The 18,993-nt window shown below is 38.7% G+C and overlaps 1 protein-coding gene across 7 annotated transcripts in view; it reads left to right on the top strand.

Moving 5' to 3' along the window:
- Positions 1-18,993, top strand: part of FBXL18 (F-box and leucine rich repeat protein 18) — a 130,612-nt gene that overhangs the window by 67,667 nt on the left and 43,952 nt on the right. For 4 of the 7 annotated variants that reach the window (XM_074200780.1, XM_074200784.1, XM_074200783.1 and 1 more), the window contains exon 5: positions 790-18,993. This exon is cut by the window's right edge and continues 14,840 nt beyond it. In XM_074200780.1, coding sequence (XP_074056881.1) covers positions 790-946 — 157 coding nt within the window. In that variant the 3' untranslated portion in view covers positions 947-18,993. The remainder of the gene's footprint in view (positions 1-789) is intronic. The other 3 variants (XM_074200781.1, XR_012471487.1, XR_012471486.1) reach the window with 3 other exon arrangements.

The raw sequence follows: 18,993 nt of genomic DNA, 5'->3' as shown, positions 1-18,993 counted from the left end.
CTGGCCTCAGACACTTAATAATTACCTAGCTGTGAGGCCTTGGGCAAGCCACTTAACCCCATTTGCCTTGCAAAAAAAAAAAACCACAAAAAACTAAAAAAAAAATAGACTTAGGTCCTAAAATTTTACAAGAGAATAACAAGAGTTTGTTAACTTTGTTTCCTTCCTCTTCAGCCCCCCCCCCCCCCCCCCCCCCCCCCAACATACACCCTCACCCCTTGGTTTGATTTTTTTTTCTTTATGACTCAGGAGCTTTGTTTCACACCAAATTTCATCCTATTTATTTTAAATCTAAAGGTACACCCAGGAGTCTAGGGTAGATCTTTAGCTGACCCAAATGCTTGACCCTAAGAGCCACCTGGTTTTCAGCTCCTTGGCTCTCTTGGATTTTTGTCACTGGAGCTGGACCACGTGGTTCCTTTTGCCTTATCTAAAGGCAGAAAGGTTATCATCCAAGTGAAGCAGATTTGTCCAGAATGAATTATACTGACTTTGCTTCTTTTTTCCCCACATCCTCATAGCCTCCTAGATATCAGTTTATCTTCCTGCTTTGAAGGACAGGGCATATTTAGGACTTAAAAATTCATCATTTATGAATCATTTGTATCTTGGTGATAGTGATAACAATTCATTGTTCTTAGGTTGAGCCATGAGAAATGTTTATATCTTGCCTGGTTAAGGCATTTTTCCCCTTCAATCTCTTTGATTGTAATCACCCCCAGTTTTGCCTTTGTATTTAAAAACTAATTCTCATTGTCCTTCCTTGGCTAATAACTTTTTTTGATTTAGTTTTCAGGCAGAACGTCCAGCACTAAATGTCGTCATTTTCCCCCTGCTCCACGAGGGCTTGACTGATGTCATCAGAGATGTCCCCATGATGCACCTAGATGAAATTACCTTGTTCAAAAGCAGAGTGGCCGAAGAACCACCAAACCTGTGGTGGTGATGGCTCCATGGAATGGTCTGCATCAACAGGTGAAATCATTTTCCTTTAGCCTGAACTTTACCCTCCTCATTCCTCACCAACTTCTTCAGCTTACAGCTGCCTTATTGGATGCTTTAGAATCACTTCAGTCCAATTCCACCACGAAGTCAGATGAGACTGAACATTTCCATGGGCACGTGAATGTTGTCATTGGGTTATTCTGCTGCTGCTTGTGCTCTCCAGTACTCTGCTGAGAAGCCCCAACGGAATGGTTTGGCTGTTTCCTTGTGTTTGATATTAGTTTTTTGATTTGTAATGTAAAAGGGAAGAAAATATTTCCTCTTCATTCCACTACATTCCACTCAATATGCTTCACTAGGGCTTTTGGGTGTGCCTAGCAGTACATTTTGTAACCTTTCTTCTTTTAGACACTTTCTTTGTGACTGTTTGTTGCTTTGGCGAGATTTATATTGAGACTTAAATGTTAACAGGATTATATGAGGAGAGTGAAATGGGTAGCCTTAAAATGGGAGGACAAATTTAGTTAAAATAGATGTGGTGCTTGGTACCCAGGCATGAGGTACCATGTGTGTACTTGCACATGAAAAAATATATCAGGATAACATCTCTATGAGTGATGTAATCTATTGACTTGTTTCAAAGACCAGTGTACTGTAACCTTTCTTTAAGCAAACTTTTATATGAACACTGCCATAGTCTCCATATTCAGCCATTTGCACTGTTAGCCCTTTCCCCTCCCTACTTTTGATCCTAGGACACTTGAGCCTTCTGAAGAGTACATATTGATAGCTTTATTCCTTTATTGGTGTCACAGGGCCAGGAAAGGCTGTTTCAGAGAGCTCCTGCAAATTCAGCCTGCTCACAGGATGGGCTCCCTTGTAACCACTTATCTCCATCTCTGGCTCCATTTAAATCTTGGATGAAGCTCATGACCAGTTTTGCCAGGAGTATTTTAGCCTCTGGGCCTATCTGAGACATTGATGGGAGGGGAGCTCTATCCTTGCAGCAGCTTGGGGACTGTGTACCATGGAGGGAGAGGGAGTACGAAGTCTTAAGGCTACCTTGACACAAGGTGGGAAGGGGGGTGGGCATACTCTGTTCTCATGGCAGCATGGTGGAAAAAGTAGCTAGCAGTGGAATCCCTGGTGTAGTCTGGGGAGAGTCCCAAAAGAGGCAGGTGTTCAAAGAGAAGATGAAAGAAAGCAGCCTGGAAGAAAAATAAGGACTTTTAGTCCATGACATAGAAGTTGCTACTTTGTCTCTGGCAAGGCACTGAAATTAGGGGTTCTCTGACCATGTTGGCCCTTCCTTTTGTTGCTTCCACTTGGAGGGAATTCAGTACTAGAAGTCTCAGCACATGCACAGAAGGCCTGAACCTGGACTGAACAGAAAAACCAGCAATGATTTCAGTTTGGTCTCAGGCAAAGGACATGATAATTCTTCAGTCAAGATTTGGTTTTTGTAGCCCTCCGAGACCAAGAAGAAGCATCTCTTCTGCCATTAGATATGTGAGATTGCTGTATTTTTTATGTGGAATTTGATACTTTTACAGCAATGCAGGAAGATCAATAGTAAAATATCTGGAACTACTACCTGAATAGCTGATTTCAAGCCCAAGAAAACACTGGAAGATGGGAAGAGGTTCGGGAGTGCTGGTAGTGGTGCTGATGGTAACAGCTTGATTCTGGGTTCTCTTACCCTTTTAGCTTCTAATACCAGGGAGGGTGTTTTCACCCTATTTGCTCCTACTTCCTTGTCAAAGGCCATCAAATGATACTTTCTAGGCGTTCCCTCCAAGGAGAATTCACCAACTTATGTCTTCAGGGACTTGAGTGAATCATTCCCCTAAAGGATTTCTTTTGCCTGTTTTTCCTGGTGTCCCAGCCTTTTCTCCTTGTTCAGCCAGGTTTTGTAGCAACACTAAGTCAACAACATGATCTATCACCCATTTTAACTTCAATACTAACTTATAATTAAAATGAGCTTGTTTCTCCTCCCGTAATGCCTGGAATTCACCTTGAAATGACTGGCTGACAGTCACTAGAGGATGCCTGATTCTTCACAACCTCTGCCTTCAACTTTTCATTGAAGTTTTGCTTCTCTTGTAACTCTTCTTTTGCCTGTGTCCTTCATTATCATGTTTAAAGCCTTATTTTCATGCTCAAGATGCTTATTGTTCTTTATTACTTATCCAGCTCCTGATCCCATTTTTCCATTTCTTCTCTCAGCTGTACTTCCCATTTATTTATCTGCCAATATCTCTGGTGACCTACCCTCCAAAATCCTCCCAGACAAACCAACCTTTTCCTTTTATTACTCACATTGAAGAGACTGCAGTATTTATCAAATAAGCTTTCTAATTCTCCCATATACCTGCCTGGGTACATATCTTCCTTCCTAAGGATCGAGATCTGATTCATGCATTAACTATTTTAAGGCAAGTTGGTGATTCTTCATTTCCCTATATGAAATTTTGATCACCAGCATATGTATTTTATTCTTCCAATTAAGTATTTTATAAAGAATTTTTTTTTATAAAAGGACTTTTAACCAGATATCCTAGGTTCTTCTTGAAGTCATATATCAGAAAGTGGGTAGTAAGCCCCACCTTCTATTAACTCCTACCTTCTACCTTGCTATAACTCTAGGGACATGGTAAATTTTATCCTCAAAAATATGGAAGTATTTGTATAGGATTTCCTATCTTAGGGAGTCCAAAAACCGATTCAATTTCTGCATAGGTAAAGCTCTTTACCTAGAATGTTCCAGAATACCTAGACTGTTTGAGTTCTAGTCAACTAATAATGCATAGTATAACATATTACCCTGAGACTTCTCTGTACTGGTGGTCAGCATTTTATTTCTTATTGTTTTTCTTAAATTCTATCAAGCCATAAAGGTATCTTTGCAATTTGGTGTGAAGTAGCATCCAGAATTAAACAACTCTAGCAGCAGTATATGTCCTGATAGCATGAGTGTTTACTCATAGAGATTGCTGCCATCATGAAATTTATCTTATTCCCTGATTTGCTGTAGCAGATCATCTGAAGTCTTCTTGTTGATCTGTAGGCATACATAAAAGTGTCATTTAGAAATGCAACTCTCTTCTTAGCCAATCTACAGAGATACCAGAAAATGGCTACATATTGAGGTGCTAGGTATAAATGGAGATGGACATGGTTTGAACACAACTGAGCAACACATTCATGCTTTTTTACTTAACCTGGGACATTGTGCTCCCTGGTTACAATTTTGTTCATGATGGGACTAATCAGGGAAAGGCTCTGGTATGGAGGATTGAACCTATCTTGCATGATGAAAGATAAGGAACTACACAGCAAATATGTCCTAGGTAGGAAAGAATGACCTTTCCCTGTACATCAGGTCAAGCTGTAAACAGTGCTGATTGCACTTTGGACTTGAATGCATTGTAGCACGACATATAGTCAAGATTAATTACCAGTGCATCATTTTTAGGGGAGCTTGATGAGATTCTGTCAAGCAGGTGTAATAGCACATTAGAGTTCCTCGTCATGAAGTGAGTCTTTGTCCTGGGCATGATGTTTTTGCTTTAAAAAATGCTGTATAGCCTTAATAGCTATAATAGATCATTTGAGGTCTTCATCTTGATCTGTAGGCAAACGTTGCTAATTTCAATGCCTATTCCAAAGCATCAGTGTCTACTTTACATGAGTCATCTAGAAAATAAAATTCTCTCACAGTCACTATGTAGAGTTGTTCAAGGTTGGCCACATATTTGAAATGCTGTCATAAGGCTATAGGTATGAAAAGAGATAAACATGGGTCAAAATCAGTGAACAGTTTGGGCCTGTCAAACCCAATTTTCCCTTTGTAACGAAAACCTGGAGGAAGCATCAGTGTATAAAGAGACTGCTTATTCCAGTAGTCCTCACTTGGTGTGTCCCTTACCCTAAGAGTTATACCATATCCCAGGTCATTTTGACGTCACACCGCATACCATGATATGCCAGGGAACTGGAAGAGAGGACCATACGTTTGAACAGTACTACATGTCTTTACCACATCACTTTTATAGTTTGGGACCCCCAAGGGGTATTTGAAGATCCTTCCTGTGGTATTGGCAGTTTCACTTGTTATATGAATATCTCTGAAATAGCTCTTTTTTGCTAAAGATTTGCCTAAGAAGATGACGTTCTTCAACATACAGAATGAGCTGACAAACAATTAAGAAATGTTCTCCTATAGAATATTATTATGTTACCATTCCCTTTTTGAATTCCATTGAGAGTCATCTCTGCTGATCCTAATTACAAAGATTCTGACATATCTTGTGCAACATCTCATTACAATGGCACACCAAAAGATGCCCAATAACCAGGATTGAGATTCCCTTTCTTAATGAAGAGGTGAAATAATATCTGAATCCTTGTTATCTGTCATGCACTTAGAACTAAATTTGAAGTAGTAAAAGAGGAAGTGTCTGATAAATCCATCATTCTTGGCTTGGACAAGACCCTTCTTCATAGGACACCTCATAAAGTACTGAAAATGACAACCCAACAAAGCCTCTTTAGATATGACAGTGAGACTCTAATTTTCAGGGGGTATCTAGAAGATATTCTCTTTCTTACTCATTTTAAAATATGCATTGCAAATGAGGTTTTTAGAAACTGGGAGGCTCTCATCCTGACTTAAGGTTTTTTGAACTTTCAGTATAGCAAATGAAACAAGCTAAGGTGTCCCCAAATGAGGTTATTGTTGATTGTAAGATGGATGTGATTAAAATAGGAATTTTAAATTGGAATTAGGCTGAAGTTATTCTCTAGTTTTTGTCCCATATTATCAGTAAATGGCAACAGTGAATCATAACCAAATACTTTGTTGGAGATAGTGTAGTCTACTTGACTTTTAAATTAGATAACCACAGTGTAAGTAGGAATCTTTATAGACCATGTACTCATCAGTTTTAGGAAACCTAAGAATTCAGAATGTCTTCATACTTGATGTTTGTCCCCCGTCCCTCCCCTTTATTATAGGCAACTTTAGCCTTATTCATCCTTTCTCACTTGGGAAATAATTGAGGAGTGGGACAAGGATTTAGTTGGGTAAATCAGTGACATCCACTCTTTCATTTTTAGTAAATCCTTGTCCAAAGACAACAACCATTTTTCTCTCTTCTTTTAGTCCTTAAATCTTGTCTTTGATCATAATTTGAACTCCTTGGTTTCTTGGATTTGTCCCATTGGAACAAAGGGTACTGTGTTTTATGATTTTTAGTGAAGGTTTAAAGTAGTCTTTATTCCACAAATGAAGGGATCAGTGACAGCCATTAAAGATTTTTCCCATGACCACTCTAATTGGGATGGTTTACAAGGTATAAGACACTCTGATATACCAGTGGATAATGGACTCTTGCACACAAACTGAACCATGATTCTTTCTTTAGAGTTTGAATTTATCAATCATGTCTGTGAGTCTTATTATCCAACCTGCTGTAAAAAGTAGAGTTAATTCCTGGCAGTTCTAGAGTTGATAAATCCATAGGCTATGTTTGATAATATAGAATAGAACACATGTAACATTGGAGTGCAAAGTGTCTATAATAGTAAACTCATGCTGGGCTATCAGTTAGGTCACATAGGAATACCATAGTCTATGCTAGATCTATAGGAATATAGAAGATGAGGTAGAGAATCAGTCATCAACTCTGCCCAGAAGAAGCCTCTCTGATTACCCTAGTAGTGGGTTCAGCAGTGAAACTCAACTAGGTGTGGTTGGGGAATACATTTTTTAACTCAGGTGTTTGCTCTCTTAGGCTTTAGAGGCCCTTTCAAGTGTTAGCTAGTATATAATGGGATCTGTTACTCTCCAAAAGAAAACAGATGGATTAGTAACAGTGCTCAGTAATCTCCCAAGATGAGTCCCATTTAGGCCAGTGCATATGATCAAGGTCAGGGTCAACTATGACTTCTTCTGGTATTTCAATAAATAGTTCAGCATAGTAATGGAAGTCATGATCAACATAGTCAGCTGCTAATCTAACTTAGCCAATTAGGAAATACTCCATCTGTTACATTTGACTCTTACTATTTGCTTTATGTGGAGTATTAAAAATAGTGATACCATTGAAACACAACTCCTTGGTCTACTTGTACAGGCAGTTAGAAGTACTAGTATTGTCCCTGGTATTGGTTGATTGTAATTTGTGGCATGCTTTGAAATGGTATGAGAGGATAACCCTGTTAACCACAGCTGCTTTCTCACTCCATACATGACTTAGAACTGCCCCCTTCTTCAGAACTCATCATTTTGACTGGAGCTAGGTGAGAGTAGTGAATCATACTCTTTATCTCAAATAACTAGAAGGTAATGAGTTGTACATAGAAAACCATAATGTTGCCAAGGACAGTTTGCAGTGTGTTTAGCAGATGAACGATACCAAATCATTGTGTCCACCCTATCAAAATGCTTTCCTTCCATCTGCCCAATCAGAAAATGAAGTGGAAAGGAATTGCCTAACAATGGAAAGACTAAAATTCAGAGAAAAGACAATATAGCCTTTCACTATCAGGCATTCACACCTCATTCCATTCATGCAGAGTCAGGACCAGGAAAAGCAGGCAATAATTCATTTTCTCTATTTCTTCTGATTCTCCAAATCTTTTTTCTTGTCAAAACACTCAGTGTTAGTTTTCTATATATGTTACTCCAAATGGACATCTCAACAAAGAACCATTACACACGACTAGATCCTCAGTTCTTTTCCAGCAGCTTTGACTTTGCTGTTGTTCTCTGGGAAGTGGTGTGACTGAAAGGTGCTTCTCCCACATGCCACTTCCAAAGCCATGGATCCCAGTTTCCATGCCCAAGGTGAAGGGAAATCCCTATCCCTTAATTCTCATACATTCCAATTTTTTAAAATTCAAAATGAACTTGCAAACCCCAAATAACCATCAATTAGCTCTTAAAGATAACATGAAAGAAAATCCTAGAACTGAAAAGATTACTGCAGTCTACAATCTGGGATCAATTTCCATAAAAATACAGCATTTCCCAAGAAATACTAATGTTCTCAAAACCCATTGCATTTCCAAACCCACTCAGATCACAGATGCTACACATTGAGTCATTTTTCGGTTACTGTTATGCAAATTCTCAATTACTGCTTATTTTATTACTACTCTTCCAATTTGCTTGTTATAGCTAATGTCTTTAAAAACTTGACTTTTTAACTTACAGGGTTCTAAATTTTAGACATTTGTCCAGTTGAAATAAGTATTTTAATTCAATTATGTATCAGATATTTTGTCACATGTCAGTTAAATTAGGTGAAGCGTCATTCCCAATTATTCTGGGTAACTCTATACAGGGCTATGGGAAATGGGCGAGACTTTTCTAACCCCCTGTATTCATTTAATTTCTCACAGGAAGCAGTTTTATCTTCTTACCCAAACAATATGAATTTACACTATATGAACTTACACTGGGTAATTTTTAGAAATTCTATAGAGTATTTTGAAAATTATAGTGTTTGTGTATATTTATATATATTTAATTTCAATAGAATAACAAAATATTGAAACTTAAAAAGCATTTTAGGCTCTTAGTAGTGGCCTGGTTAATCTTTTCATATTGCCTTATTTTGTGCTTTTGAAATAAACACAGCTGTTCCAAAAGTTAACAACTACCTTTTACTAAAATGTAAAGGACTAAATTCATCAGGTTGTATGGTGGTGAGGTCTCTCCTTCTTAACTGTCCTAGTGTCTTTGGACATAATCTTGTTGTCTGTACTACTCATTGGTGAATAGAAATGCTTTTGATTCAAGTCTTCAGTACCCCTAGATCTATTACACATCTGTTTGGTGCAGTATTCCCAAAGGGCTTCCTAAGGAAACACAGTACTTCCAGATGTGCCATCTCAGCCTCACATTCAATCAGTAATCTCATCACAGCAGTGTCATGACTAAAAGTGCTTTCTGTAGGTTTACTTCTCAAAATGGTATCTGGTGGGGTGTTGTCTATTATTATTTGAAGGATCCCAAGAGGAGGGGAGTGACCTGCCTAATCTTCCTGCATCTCCTGCAAGCTTCCAGCTTCTCTTTTTTTCTTCCTTTTTGGATCAAGACTGTCAGACTTGTTTGTCCTGTCTTTACACTGTAAAATTATACCAAGGCCCTTCCTTATCTATGCCATGTGTATACATCTATATGTGTATGGTCTGATTTATGACCATACCAATCCGAATACCTTTAAACAACCTCAGCAATAGCCCTTTCATTTGTTTTTCCAAAGTGATTTACCTCTTAAATAACATAAGCACCATTCTGTTTTTGTCTTGTATTTCACCTTTCTACTAAAGAACCAGGATAACTGATCATTTGCTAGGCATTTTTCATCTCTCCCTCCATTCCATAAGTAGGAAAATATTTTTCAATAGTTTACTCCTTTCCCCAGGAGGAATGGCACTGGAGAAACCTCCCTATCCACATCATCCTCCTGATTGTGCCCCTTGTTGCAGAAGGGGAAGACATTTTAAAATTTTCACTTTTAAGGGAATCTGTGGCTATGTCCTACTTCAGTAGTTGCCCCATAAAATTAGAAGACTGTTTATGTCCAGATGGACAAAACTGTTTCTCATTTTTATCTTATGGAGAGAGAAGTATATCAGAATTGGGAATTTTCTGCCAGTTTTTACTCCTTAACTCTAAAGTCCCTAAGCATAGTGCAGTCAGTTTCTTCAGTCATCTCCTTTCTATCCCTGAAAAAAATGTACTATACTTGTTTGCAAAGGTGATATATTAGAGTTGCCTTTTCCCTGCAGATGATACCTCTCTGGTCCTTCCATATCCTTTCACAGCCCATGGACAGTGGGATAAGGTTGATAAGAGCTTTGGGGAGCAAGGAGACCATGAAAGGAATGGTGATCTGAATTCCTGGCCTTTATTATTTTTTTTCCAAATCTAACAATAATCTGATTGAAAGGGAGAACATGGGGGAGGGAGTACTATAGGAATGCTGCAATGCTGACCCCTTCATATCCAAAGTGAGGCTTTTTCCTTTGCCATCATAGAGTTAGTTCTGGCCCAGTGGACATGAATCGTGAGGAAAATTGCTGCTCCTGTTTTCTCCCTCCTGGAAGATCCAGCTGCCAAAGAATAGGCAGGTGCAACCTGTTAAACATGCGAGCTTGTCGCCCCAAAGAATTGGTTCTTTCACAGGTTAGTCTCACTCACACATAGTCCTTTGAGTGTTGCAGGTGTAAAAGGTAATAATTTTTTTCTTTAGTTTTCTTTTAATCAGAAGGTTGCTGCTTGTAGTAAAATCAGAGGATTATGCCTTCCCTAGGAATTTATTGGAAGAATATGATTGTATCTTTATGACTGGGGCCTAGTTATTCTATTCTCATGAGCAAGCAATTTTAAACAGTAACATAATTTATACTAATAAACAGGACTGGGAAAAGGGCAGCCCCCAGGCAGAGAGGGGATTTCAGTAGTGGATGGAAATGAAAATTGCTGTGAAAAGAGACACCAAAACTGTAGACCTGATATTTTTAGTGTCCCTGCAACAATCCTTTTACTTAGAGTGAGAATTTCCGCCGCTTCTGCACTCGAGACAGGATTCACCAGATGTTAATAATGTGCTTATTTTCTCTAAGTGCTATTTTGGCACCGGTGTTAATTACAATTTATATTCTGCAGCATTTACACTGGGAAAAGAACCCACCCTAATAGTCCCCAATTGGCAGAGCTGGGCTATTAAGCATAGTACCATATGTTCTGAGCTGAGAAAAGCATGGGACTTAGAGCCTGGTCAGCATTAAAGCTCCAAAATGAGTTTGTGTGTGTGTGTGTGTGTGTGTGTGTGTGTGTGTGTGTGTGTGTGTGTGTTTTATTATGGGGGTGCTAGGGAGTGGGATGTAGGTGAAATGGATTGGAGGATACTTCCCCCCTCTCCTTTTAAAATTTATTTGATATCTACTACTTTGAAAAGAAAATCTTTTAATTTCCCTACTTCTTATCCAAAGGTTCTGTGTCATTGTGGCATCTCCAGCTTTTTCTTCTGAGCTGCAGCACATTGCTCATCATTGCGCTGCTTGAGAGCCACAAGAGGGACTAGTACACCTGGGTCCTGGCTTCCTCGGGCTGGATGACATGGAATTTTCAGCCAAGGAAAGTTTGTGCATTTTAAGGACCCTTATCTTCCTATCCTACATGAGAGAAAGGGGAAGGAGGTTTCTGTATTTGATTGAAATTAATTTTACATTGAGGCTCAGAGACAATTGATTAAATATTTTTCCAACATGGTGCCAGGGAAATAGTGTTTGATTTGGAGCCAGAGGCCCTGAATCCTGGCTCTGCCATTTACTACCTTTGTGCCCTTGAACAACTTAGTGAACCCATTTGGGTCTTATTTCCCTTAAATGTAAAATAAAGGGCTTCTACTATTTAAAATCCAGTGTAAAAAGTATCTACCAGGTCTAAATTTATGATCCTTAATTTTTCTTTTTTTTTTTAATGAAGCATTTTGATTTGGTTGCATGATAATCCATGTCCCTTTTGAAAAATTAAAATAAGGAGTTGAGAGGCAACAGATTAACTTTTAGTTCCTCTGTGTTTAGATGTCCTTAGTCATGCATGGGTATCCTGATGAGGAACTACAGTAGTAAGGGCAGGTCCTTATTCAAGATCTCTGTTTCATAGCTTTCATTTGGGATCCATTTCAGTAGTGACTTGTAAAGAACCTTGGAAACCTGATCTAAATTGGCATCTCCTCACTTTTAAACACAGAATTCAGATTAGTATCTTGTAATCTTAAAAGATGGTGAGGAAAAATCATTGGCTCCACCCTGCATTGCTCAGGTTCCTTATGCAATAGAAATGTGACCTATAACATTCAATTCCCCTTTTTAAAAAAAATCTTGGTCTAGCCTTGCAGTGCTGATTTTTCAAATCGTCAATCTCCCTTAACTGCTTCATGCTGGGACTTGTGTCTTGCTGTTGGCAGTGAGATGCCCTGCAGCTGCCAGTTCACAGGGTAAATGACTGAGAAAAGGTGATCCCTGGGGTGTAAAGGGTAAGAAGCTGCCACAGTGAGTGCCAAGGCAGTTTTCAGAGAGGATGCTTAGGAGCATCTTGCTCATAATGAAAACTCTGTGTGTGTGTATGTGTGTGTCCATGTCTTTGTATGTCTGAATGTTTGTGTCTCTATCTTTATGTGTCTTTCTATTTGTATCTGTGTTTCTATGTTGATGAGTGCATTTGATATAAGATTGTTGAATTTTCTTTGAAGTGATTTCATTGTAAACTGAAAGACCATGACTAAAACCATCCGGAGAAGAACAAATTTTAAAATAAATGTATTTAAGATTAGATATTGAAAAAAAAATAAGTATCTTGGTTCTGTGATCTGTCAGCTAAAACATTCCTTGTTTGATTAGATGTACAAGGAGATGATTTCCATAGAAACCATTTGGGATGTGGTCAGAGAAGTAATGATTAATAGGAAAGGGATACTGCCTGGGGCCTTATTTGGGGGGGGGGGAGAAAAACTGGGATGGGAGGTAGTTTACTAGTTCTTTTAGAAGCAGAGAAACTCAAAATGGAAAATCCTTATTTCTTCCATTAAGTTCTGAAGGCAGCCCTTCCTCTTCTTCCTGTCCCCATTTTTACTTGCTGCTTTTAGGATTTGAAAATTGCTGGAAATAATAATAAAAAAAAGTTAATGGATGAGGCAAGATGATTAACATTGTTGCTGTTAGCAGCAGGATCTTGGCCATTTCAGCCATAAAACATGAAGCAAGGGAGACATTGACCTTTCTGCTGTTGAAATAAATGGAAAAGTCGATATCCATTGTTTTCAATGGCATCGACCTCTTGACACCCCTATATTTCCCCCCACACTTTTTTTTATTGACAGTAAAAGGGTGGAGATGAGGAGGGTCTGAGGGAGAGACACTTGTGCAAGTCATTGATCTCAATGAGGAAAGAGAATTAGAACTATATGAGACTTGCAAAATACTAGGCATGAATGGAAATTTGAAAACTGCAGATCTGACAGAGGGAGATCAATTTAGACTTAATTATCATACTTTTCAGGCTTTTTAAAAAAAACACTCATGTAGAATTTTACATTATCATGAGGTCAGGGCACCTTATTTTGTTTTCCCCAGCAGTTCCAGCGAACTTCATCAGTGTACCGAGAATCATTGTTAAATCAGGCATTGCTAATTAGCTCTATGACAATTAAGTAATGTAGTGCAATGCCATTAGGACATAAGATCAGTTTTTGAAGTTTGTCCTTTGAAGTGGAAGCTGTAACTCCCCTTAGAGCTTATGAGGGTTGGGGGGAGGGGGGGTGGACTGCTTATTTTTACCAAAACTTTTAAGGAGACGCAAAAGCCTCAGTGACTGTGAGAATATTCACCTGTGTAGTCAGCCTCAGGTACACTAACTCCCTCACTGACTCGGGTACATGCCCCCATGTATATGTGATCGTGTCAGGTTTGTAATTCTTGTACAATGATTGTCGATAGTGTTGATTTAAGTGGAGTGAAACTGGTTGCTTGATTTATCATTGTCCTTTTGTGTGTGTGACTTTTACCAAAAAAAAAAAAATTGTATCCGTTCATCATAGGGTGATTTAAGAAGAGACTTACGATGTCAACAGTGTTACAGTTTAAGGAGGCTCAAAGAGTCCGGGTTTATCATGTGATAAGGTGCTATATTATTAACAGCAGGAAACAGAACCTGTTTACAAGTGAGTGACAAATTCCTCAATTTTAACGACTCCATCTGTGCACTTGGTTTTACACTTGTATTTTGCAACTGGATCTTTGTGTTCATAGTATCAAACAACATATTGAATGTGCTATTTTCATGTAAATTTGTGGCATGTAAAAGATTTCAAATAAAGTGAGATGGATTTTAAAAAGGTTATCTTGTGCCTTTTGCCCCATTTCTGAGAGGGGATTATTGGTGTTCAAATGAAACCTTGTGGGTATAAATCAATTTTCATCCATAGAACACTCGTTAAAATTCCAAGTCCATTGTGTACGCCATCAGGAGCCGAACAAGATCTCTTGATCCACTTTTACAGATAGACCATGCTAAACAACTTCCTCTATTCACCTGGTTCACAGAATCACAGAATCTTGGGGTTAGAAGGGAATTTGGTAGCTTTAGAGTTTAACCTGTACCTGACTGAGAATTTCTATAACATCCCAACAGGTGGTCATCTAACCCCATTTGAAAAACCTCCTGTGAGGGGGTATTGAGTCCCAACAGTACCTGTTCCACTTTTGGGCAGTATCAGTTTATTAGAATTTTTTTCTTCCATGTATCCAAAACCTTTCCCTCTATAACGTAGACCCATTGCTTCTAGTTCTTGAGATCCAAGTACATCACATCTAATCCTTTTTTTCAAGTGACATCCCTTTACATACTGACGACAGCTATCATGTTACCCCCTAAATCTTCTTCGTTGTCTAAATATCCCCAGTTTTTTCATAGACTTTTCCCCCATTTTATGGATTGAATTCATTGTCACCATCCCAGGCCCCATCCAGTCCCCATCAGTTTTCTTAGAAAATCATACTCAAAAGTGAAGATTACTTCCCAGGGCAGAGTACAATTGGATTATCATGATATTTGATTTCACAAACATCAAGCAAAGGCCCTGCTGCTGTAGCTACTGATAGAGATGATAATGAACTTCATAACCCTTGCCCTTAAGGAATTTACAATCTAGTAAGGGAGTTAAGACTTAAACAAATAGCTATAATGCAAAGCAATGGGAACTCCATGAGGGAGGTAGAGGGAAAGAAGTATGAGAATTCAGAGGCAGAAAAGATCATTCCTGATTAGGGAGATCTGGGGGGAGGATTTATAGGAGTTTTGATCTGGGCCTTGAAAGGTGGATAGTATTTCATCAGGCAGTGATATAGAGGGAAAAGGCATTCCAGGACTGAGGAATAGCATAAGGAAATTTTTCCGCTGAAAGTTTTCCTGCTTCCTGCTTCCCAGAAGCAGGAAAACTATAGAAAGTATTAAGAAAATAGTGAGGAGTCATATTTGTCTAGATTGTAGAGTATGTAATAAGTGATACTTATATAGGCCTTGAATGTGTGCAGAATGCTTTCCATAACTCATTTGAGCCTCCCAATAATTTTTCAAGGAAAATTTTATAAATCATTTGTCCTCAAAGAGAGACACTGAGGAGGTTAAAGGATGAAGTGGCAGATATAGAATTTGAATTCAGGTCTTGATTCCAAGTACAGTAATAACAATAATAATAGTAGGGCAGCTAGGTAGCACAGTAGATAGAGCACTGGCCCTGGAGTCAGAAAGACCAGAGTTCAAATATGACCCCAAAAACTTACTAGCTGTGTGACCCTGGGCACTTAATCCTGATTGCCTCTCAAAAGACAAAACTATAGTAGTAGTGGTAGTAGCTAACATTTACAAGTACCTTCAAGGTCTGCAAAGTTTTTTGTTTTTCATTTGACATGTTATCTTTTTTTGATCCTCACAATGTAAGTAGCTTTCCCTATTTTACTGATGAGGCAACTTAAGATTGATGATGGTGAAGTGACCTACCCAGGGTCACATGTCTATTAAGGGTCTAAGGATTTGAACTCAGGTCTTTCTGACTTTGAGGCTAGCCCTCTGTCCTCTGTCTGCCATTTAATTGCTGGTATTCTGTAGAATTGTAAAAGATTTGGCATGTTAGGGAGGGAGCAGATAATGGAGGGCATCTAGTACTTTACCGAGGAGTTTAGATGTCTTTGGGGGAGTTAGTGAAGGATTTTGAGCAGTTGAATGATGCCATCAGAATTGTGCATTAGGAAAATTAATCCTGTAGGGAGTGACTTTGGATTGGGGGAAAAGATGGAGAGATTGGTTAGAGACGACTTTAGCAGTCTAGGCAATTTGTGATGAGGAGCCTCAACTACAGCAGTGGCAATGAGGATGGAAAGGAATAAATGGAGATGAGAGGTTTGGGCAGTACCTTGACTGAATTTGGGACAAGGGATATGGAAGAGGCTAAATATGACCCCCAGGTTTCAAGCCTGGAAAATTAGGAGCATAGAACAAGGAGCATAGGCATAGGCATATTATTATTGTCAGTAATAATAAATAATATTTTTATAGCACTTTATGGTTTGTCAAGTATTTTACCTATGTTACCAATTTTAGGGAAATATGGTTTTGAATAAATTGAATTTTAATTATGCAAATAAATTTAGAGGTAGAGTTGTTTCTTAGAAATGGGGAATTGGAGCTTGCAGAAAAGTCAGGTTTGGGAGTCTTCTACATAGAAGTGATAACTCAACCCTTGTAAGCGGATGGAATCTCTGAGGAAGAGAACCTTGAGTAGGAATTTCCAATGTTTTTCAGCTCCTTTACCCTTTAGCTTTCAGAAACCCTTCATGTATTCCCTATACACTCTGAAAAAGAGTAAATAAATTCCAGAGTTTATTATGCATAGGCACATTAGAAATAAAATTAAGAGATAAAGTTTAATTTCAAAAGGATAATAATTCTACTTCCAAGATACTCTCCATCCTCTTAGAGAATCTTCTTGTTCTCCTTGGGGGTATGTGTACCCCAGGTTGGGAAGCCCTGGTATTGGGGAACGAAGGGGAGGGAATTAAAGACGGGAAATTGGATATGTTCTAAATCAGTTAATCTCTGTAGGCTTGGTCCAATTCTACCATATAAACAGAATTGCTCCATGATTTTCCTACTTTTAGCCAAGAGCTGGGGAAGGAGGGAGGGAGCTAAGATTAAAAAAAAAATTCATTAATGCAGTACTTCAGCAAGTGTCCTTCCCAATATAGGAAGGAGCTGACCATTCTCACTACTAAAGCTAAATGTGACAGCCGGGTGATATTAGATGGGAATTTGTGTAGTTGAGAGAAATTACAGCAGCCCTTACTTCAGAGACACATTTATGACTCGATCATTACAATGACAGATAAGAGTAAGGGAGAAGGGAGTCAAGTCGAAGAAATAACCATGAAATATGGCAAAATGGTGAAAGCATTAAGGGAGTGGGGGGGGGGAGGTGTCTGAATCATAACTAATCAAAAGTCTCTAGGCCAGCACAATTGAATGAAGCATTGGCTAGATCTCTGTTTCTCTGCCATACCAGATTTGACTCTGGGTTTCTCCTTTCAGTAGCTTTATGAGAGCAGGGAAAAATAGTTTAGAAAGTTTTCAGCTGCCTGTATTGCCTGAGAAAGTTACCTTTTTTTAATGAAATAAACATAAGTACACATAGACTTCTACAGAGCACATCATTTGTCATGGTGGACAAACCCAGTAGGGTTATTGTAGACACACTCTTGTATTTGCTTGTGTTTACTTCTTGTACTGTTTTTGTTTGCTTGTCTGTCTGGTTTTTCCACTGCCCAGGAGAAAATTGTACTTTTGAATTAGGAGTTTCCTGACCAGTGTTCAAGATAAAAGTGCTTTTTTCAAGGTTTGGTGAGACTTAGCCAATTTTTTTTTTCTAACTTCCTTCTGAGCAAAGTCTGCCTTATGACAGAAGTATAAAAGGACAAGAAGAACCAATAGGTTTTCATGGTATTCCTTGTCCAAAGCAGGTTTTGCCATAGCACTCTTTGCAGCAAAATGTTTTGACACTTAGAGCTTCATCAATGGAGACTGATGATCCTGGAGATGTAGAAAATAATAGAAAACAACTGTACAACAGTATCAACAGTACATGATGGGTGTTCAATAAATGGGTGAATAAATGTGTGTGTGTATATATATGGACTCTTCTTTGAAGAGTCATTATGGTATGGCGGAAATAGCATTAAATTGAGAGTCAGAGAACCTGTTTTAACTGTGTATCTCTTTGGACAACTCACTTTCCTTCTCTGGGCCTCAGTTTTGTTTTCTGTAAAGTAGTGTATAAAAGATAAGATGATGTCTGTCTTCTCTTTTTAGTTCTAAAATCTTATAATCCAGTAGAGAAAATACAAAAACTTAGAAGATAGAGCAAGAGTCCTAGATCATCCATAAGCCTTAATTACCATCAGAATAATGAATGTTAATATTAACCAAGAAAATAAATTCCACCCCCCGGAATTTATATCTCATCTTTCCTTTAGGAATTTCAGAGAACTTAATTCATATAATATTTCATTTATGAAGCTAGGAGGAAGTGTTACTCCCAATTTATAATTGACCAAAATAATATACTCAGAGGTAAATGATTTACCCAAAATCATACGGTTGACAGAATTAGGATTTAAATACAAACCTACTATCTCCTTGGCTGTTTTTCTTTCTAAACAATAAATTCTTTCAGCCTCCCAACCCCCAAAGGGATGAGAAGCTGTTGTACTTACATTTAAAGCCTTAAGTTCTATGAGAAATACTATGACCTTGAAAAAATAACAGATTTTTCTCAGCTCAGTGAATGTCAACTGGCCTTTTTGAGTTGAAAATGGTGACAATAATGGGGGAGGAGGGACTTACCTGAACTAAGCCCAATTTCCCCTCCATTTCATAATCCATGCCACACCTTCATCACCTCCAGCTTCTCTCTTCTGGAAGCCCAAGATTAGTTTGTGGAATGAGGAAACTAGGAAGGGTGTGTAGGCGATGAGAGAGGCTTCATTGTGCTCCCCAAACCAGACAGCGAATCATGGCACTGGACAGGATGTTGACAGCTTCACAATATGGGTTTCTCTTTGTTTTTTTTGGCTACTTTACAACATTTCTGAGGGTCAGGAACCTCACACCTGCCAGATGGTGGTGGCATCTGACACACCATTCTGGCCTGGATGATGTGTCTTTGTACCCCAAAGTTTCAACAGGCAATCTGCCCCGAAGCTTTCACCTCCACCCTCTGTTGTACTCCCTTACAACTATTCCTTTGTATGACATGCAAATACCCCTTGGAGGCCTTGGCTGCTTTGTTTTAGCCTGTTTTGAGCTGGGAATACTAGTTCATTCAGACTAGACCATGGCGGCTTTAGCTGATGTTCTGGTAGGGAGGACCTATGTGCTGGGAAAAAGAGCTTGTGGTGCTACCTTCAAGAAGACTG

This window comes from Macrotis lagotis, chromosome X (assembly GCF_037893015.1).
Source record: "Macrotis lagotis isolate mMagLag1 chromosome X, bilby.v1.9.chrom.fasta, whole genome shotgun sequence".
Lineage (NCBI taxonomy): Eukaryota > Metazoa > Chordata > Mammalia > Peramelemorphia > Peramelidae > Macrotis > Macrotis lagotis.
Note: the sequence above shows the minus strand (reverse complement) of the source record. Positions and strands in the feature narration are given on the sequence as shown.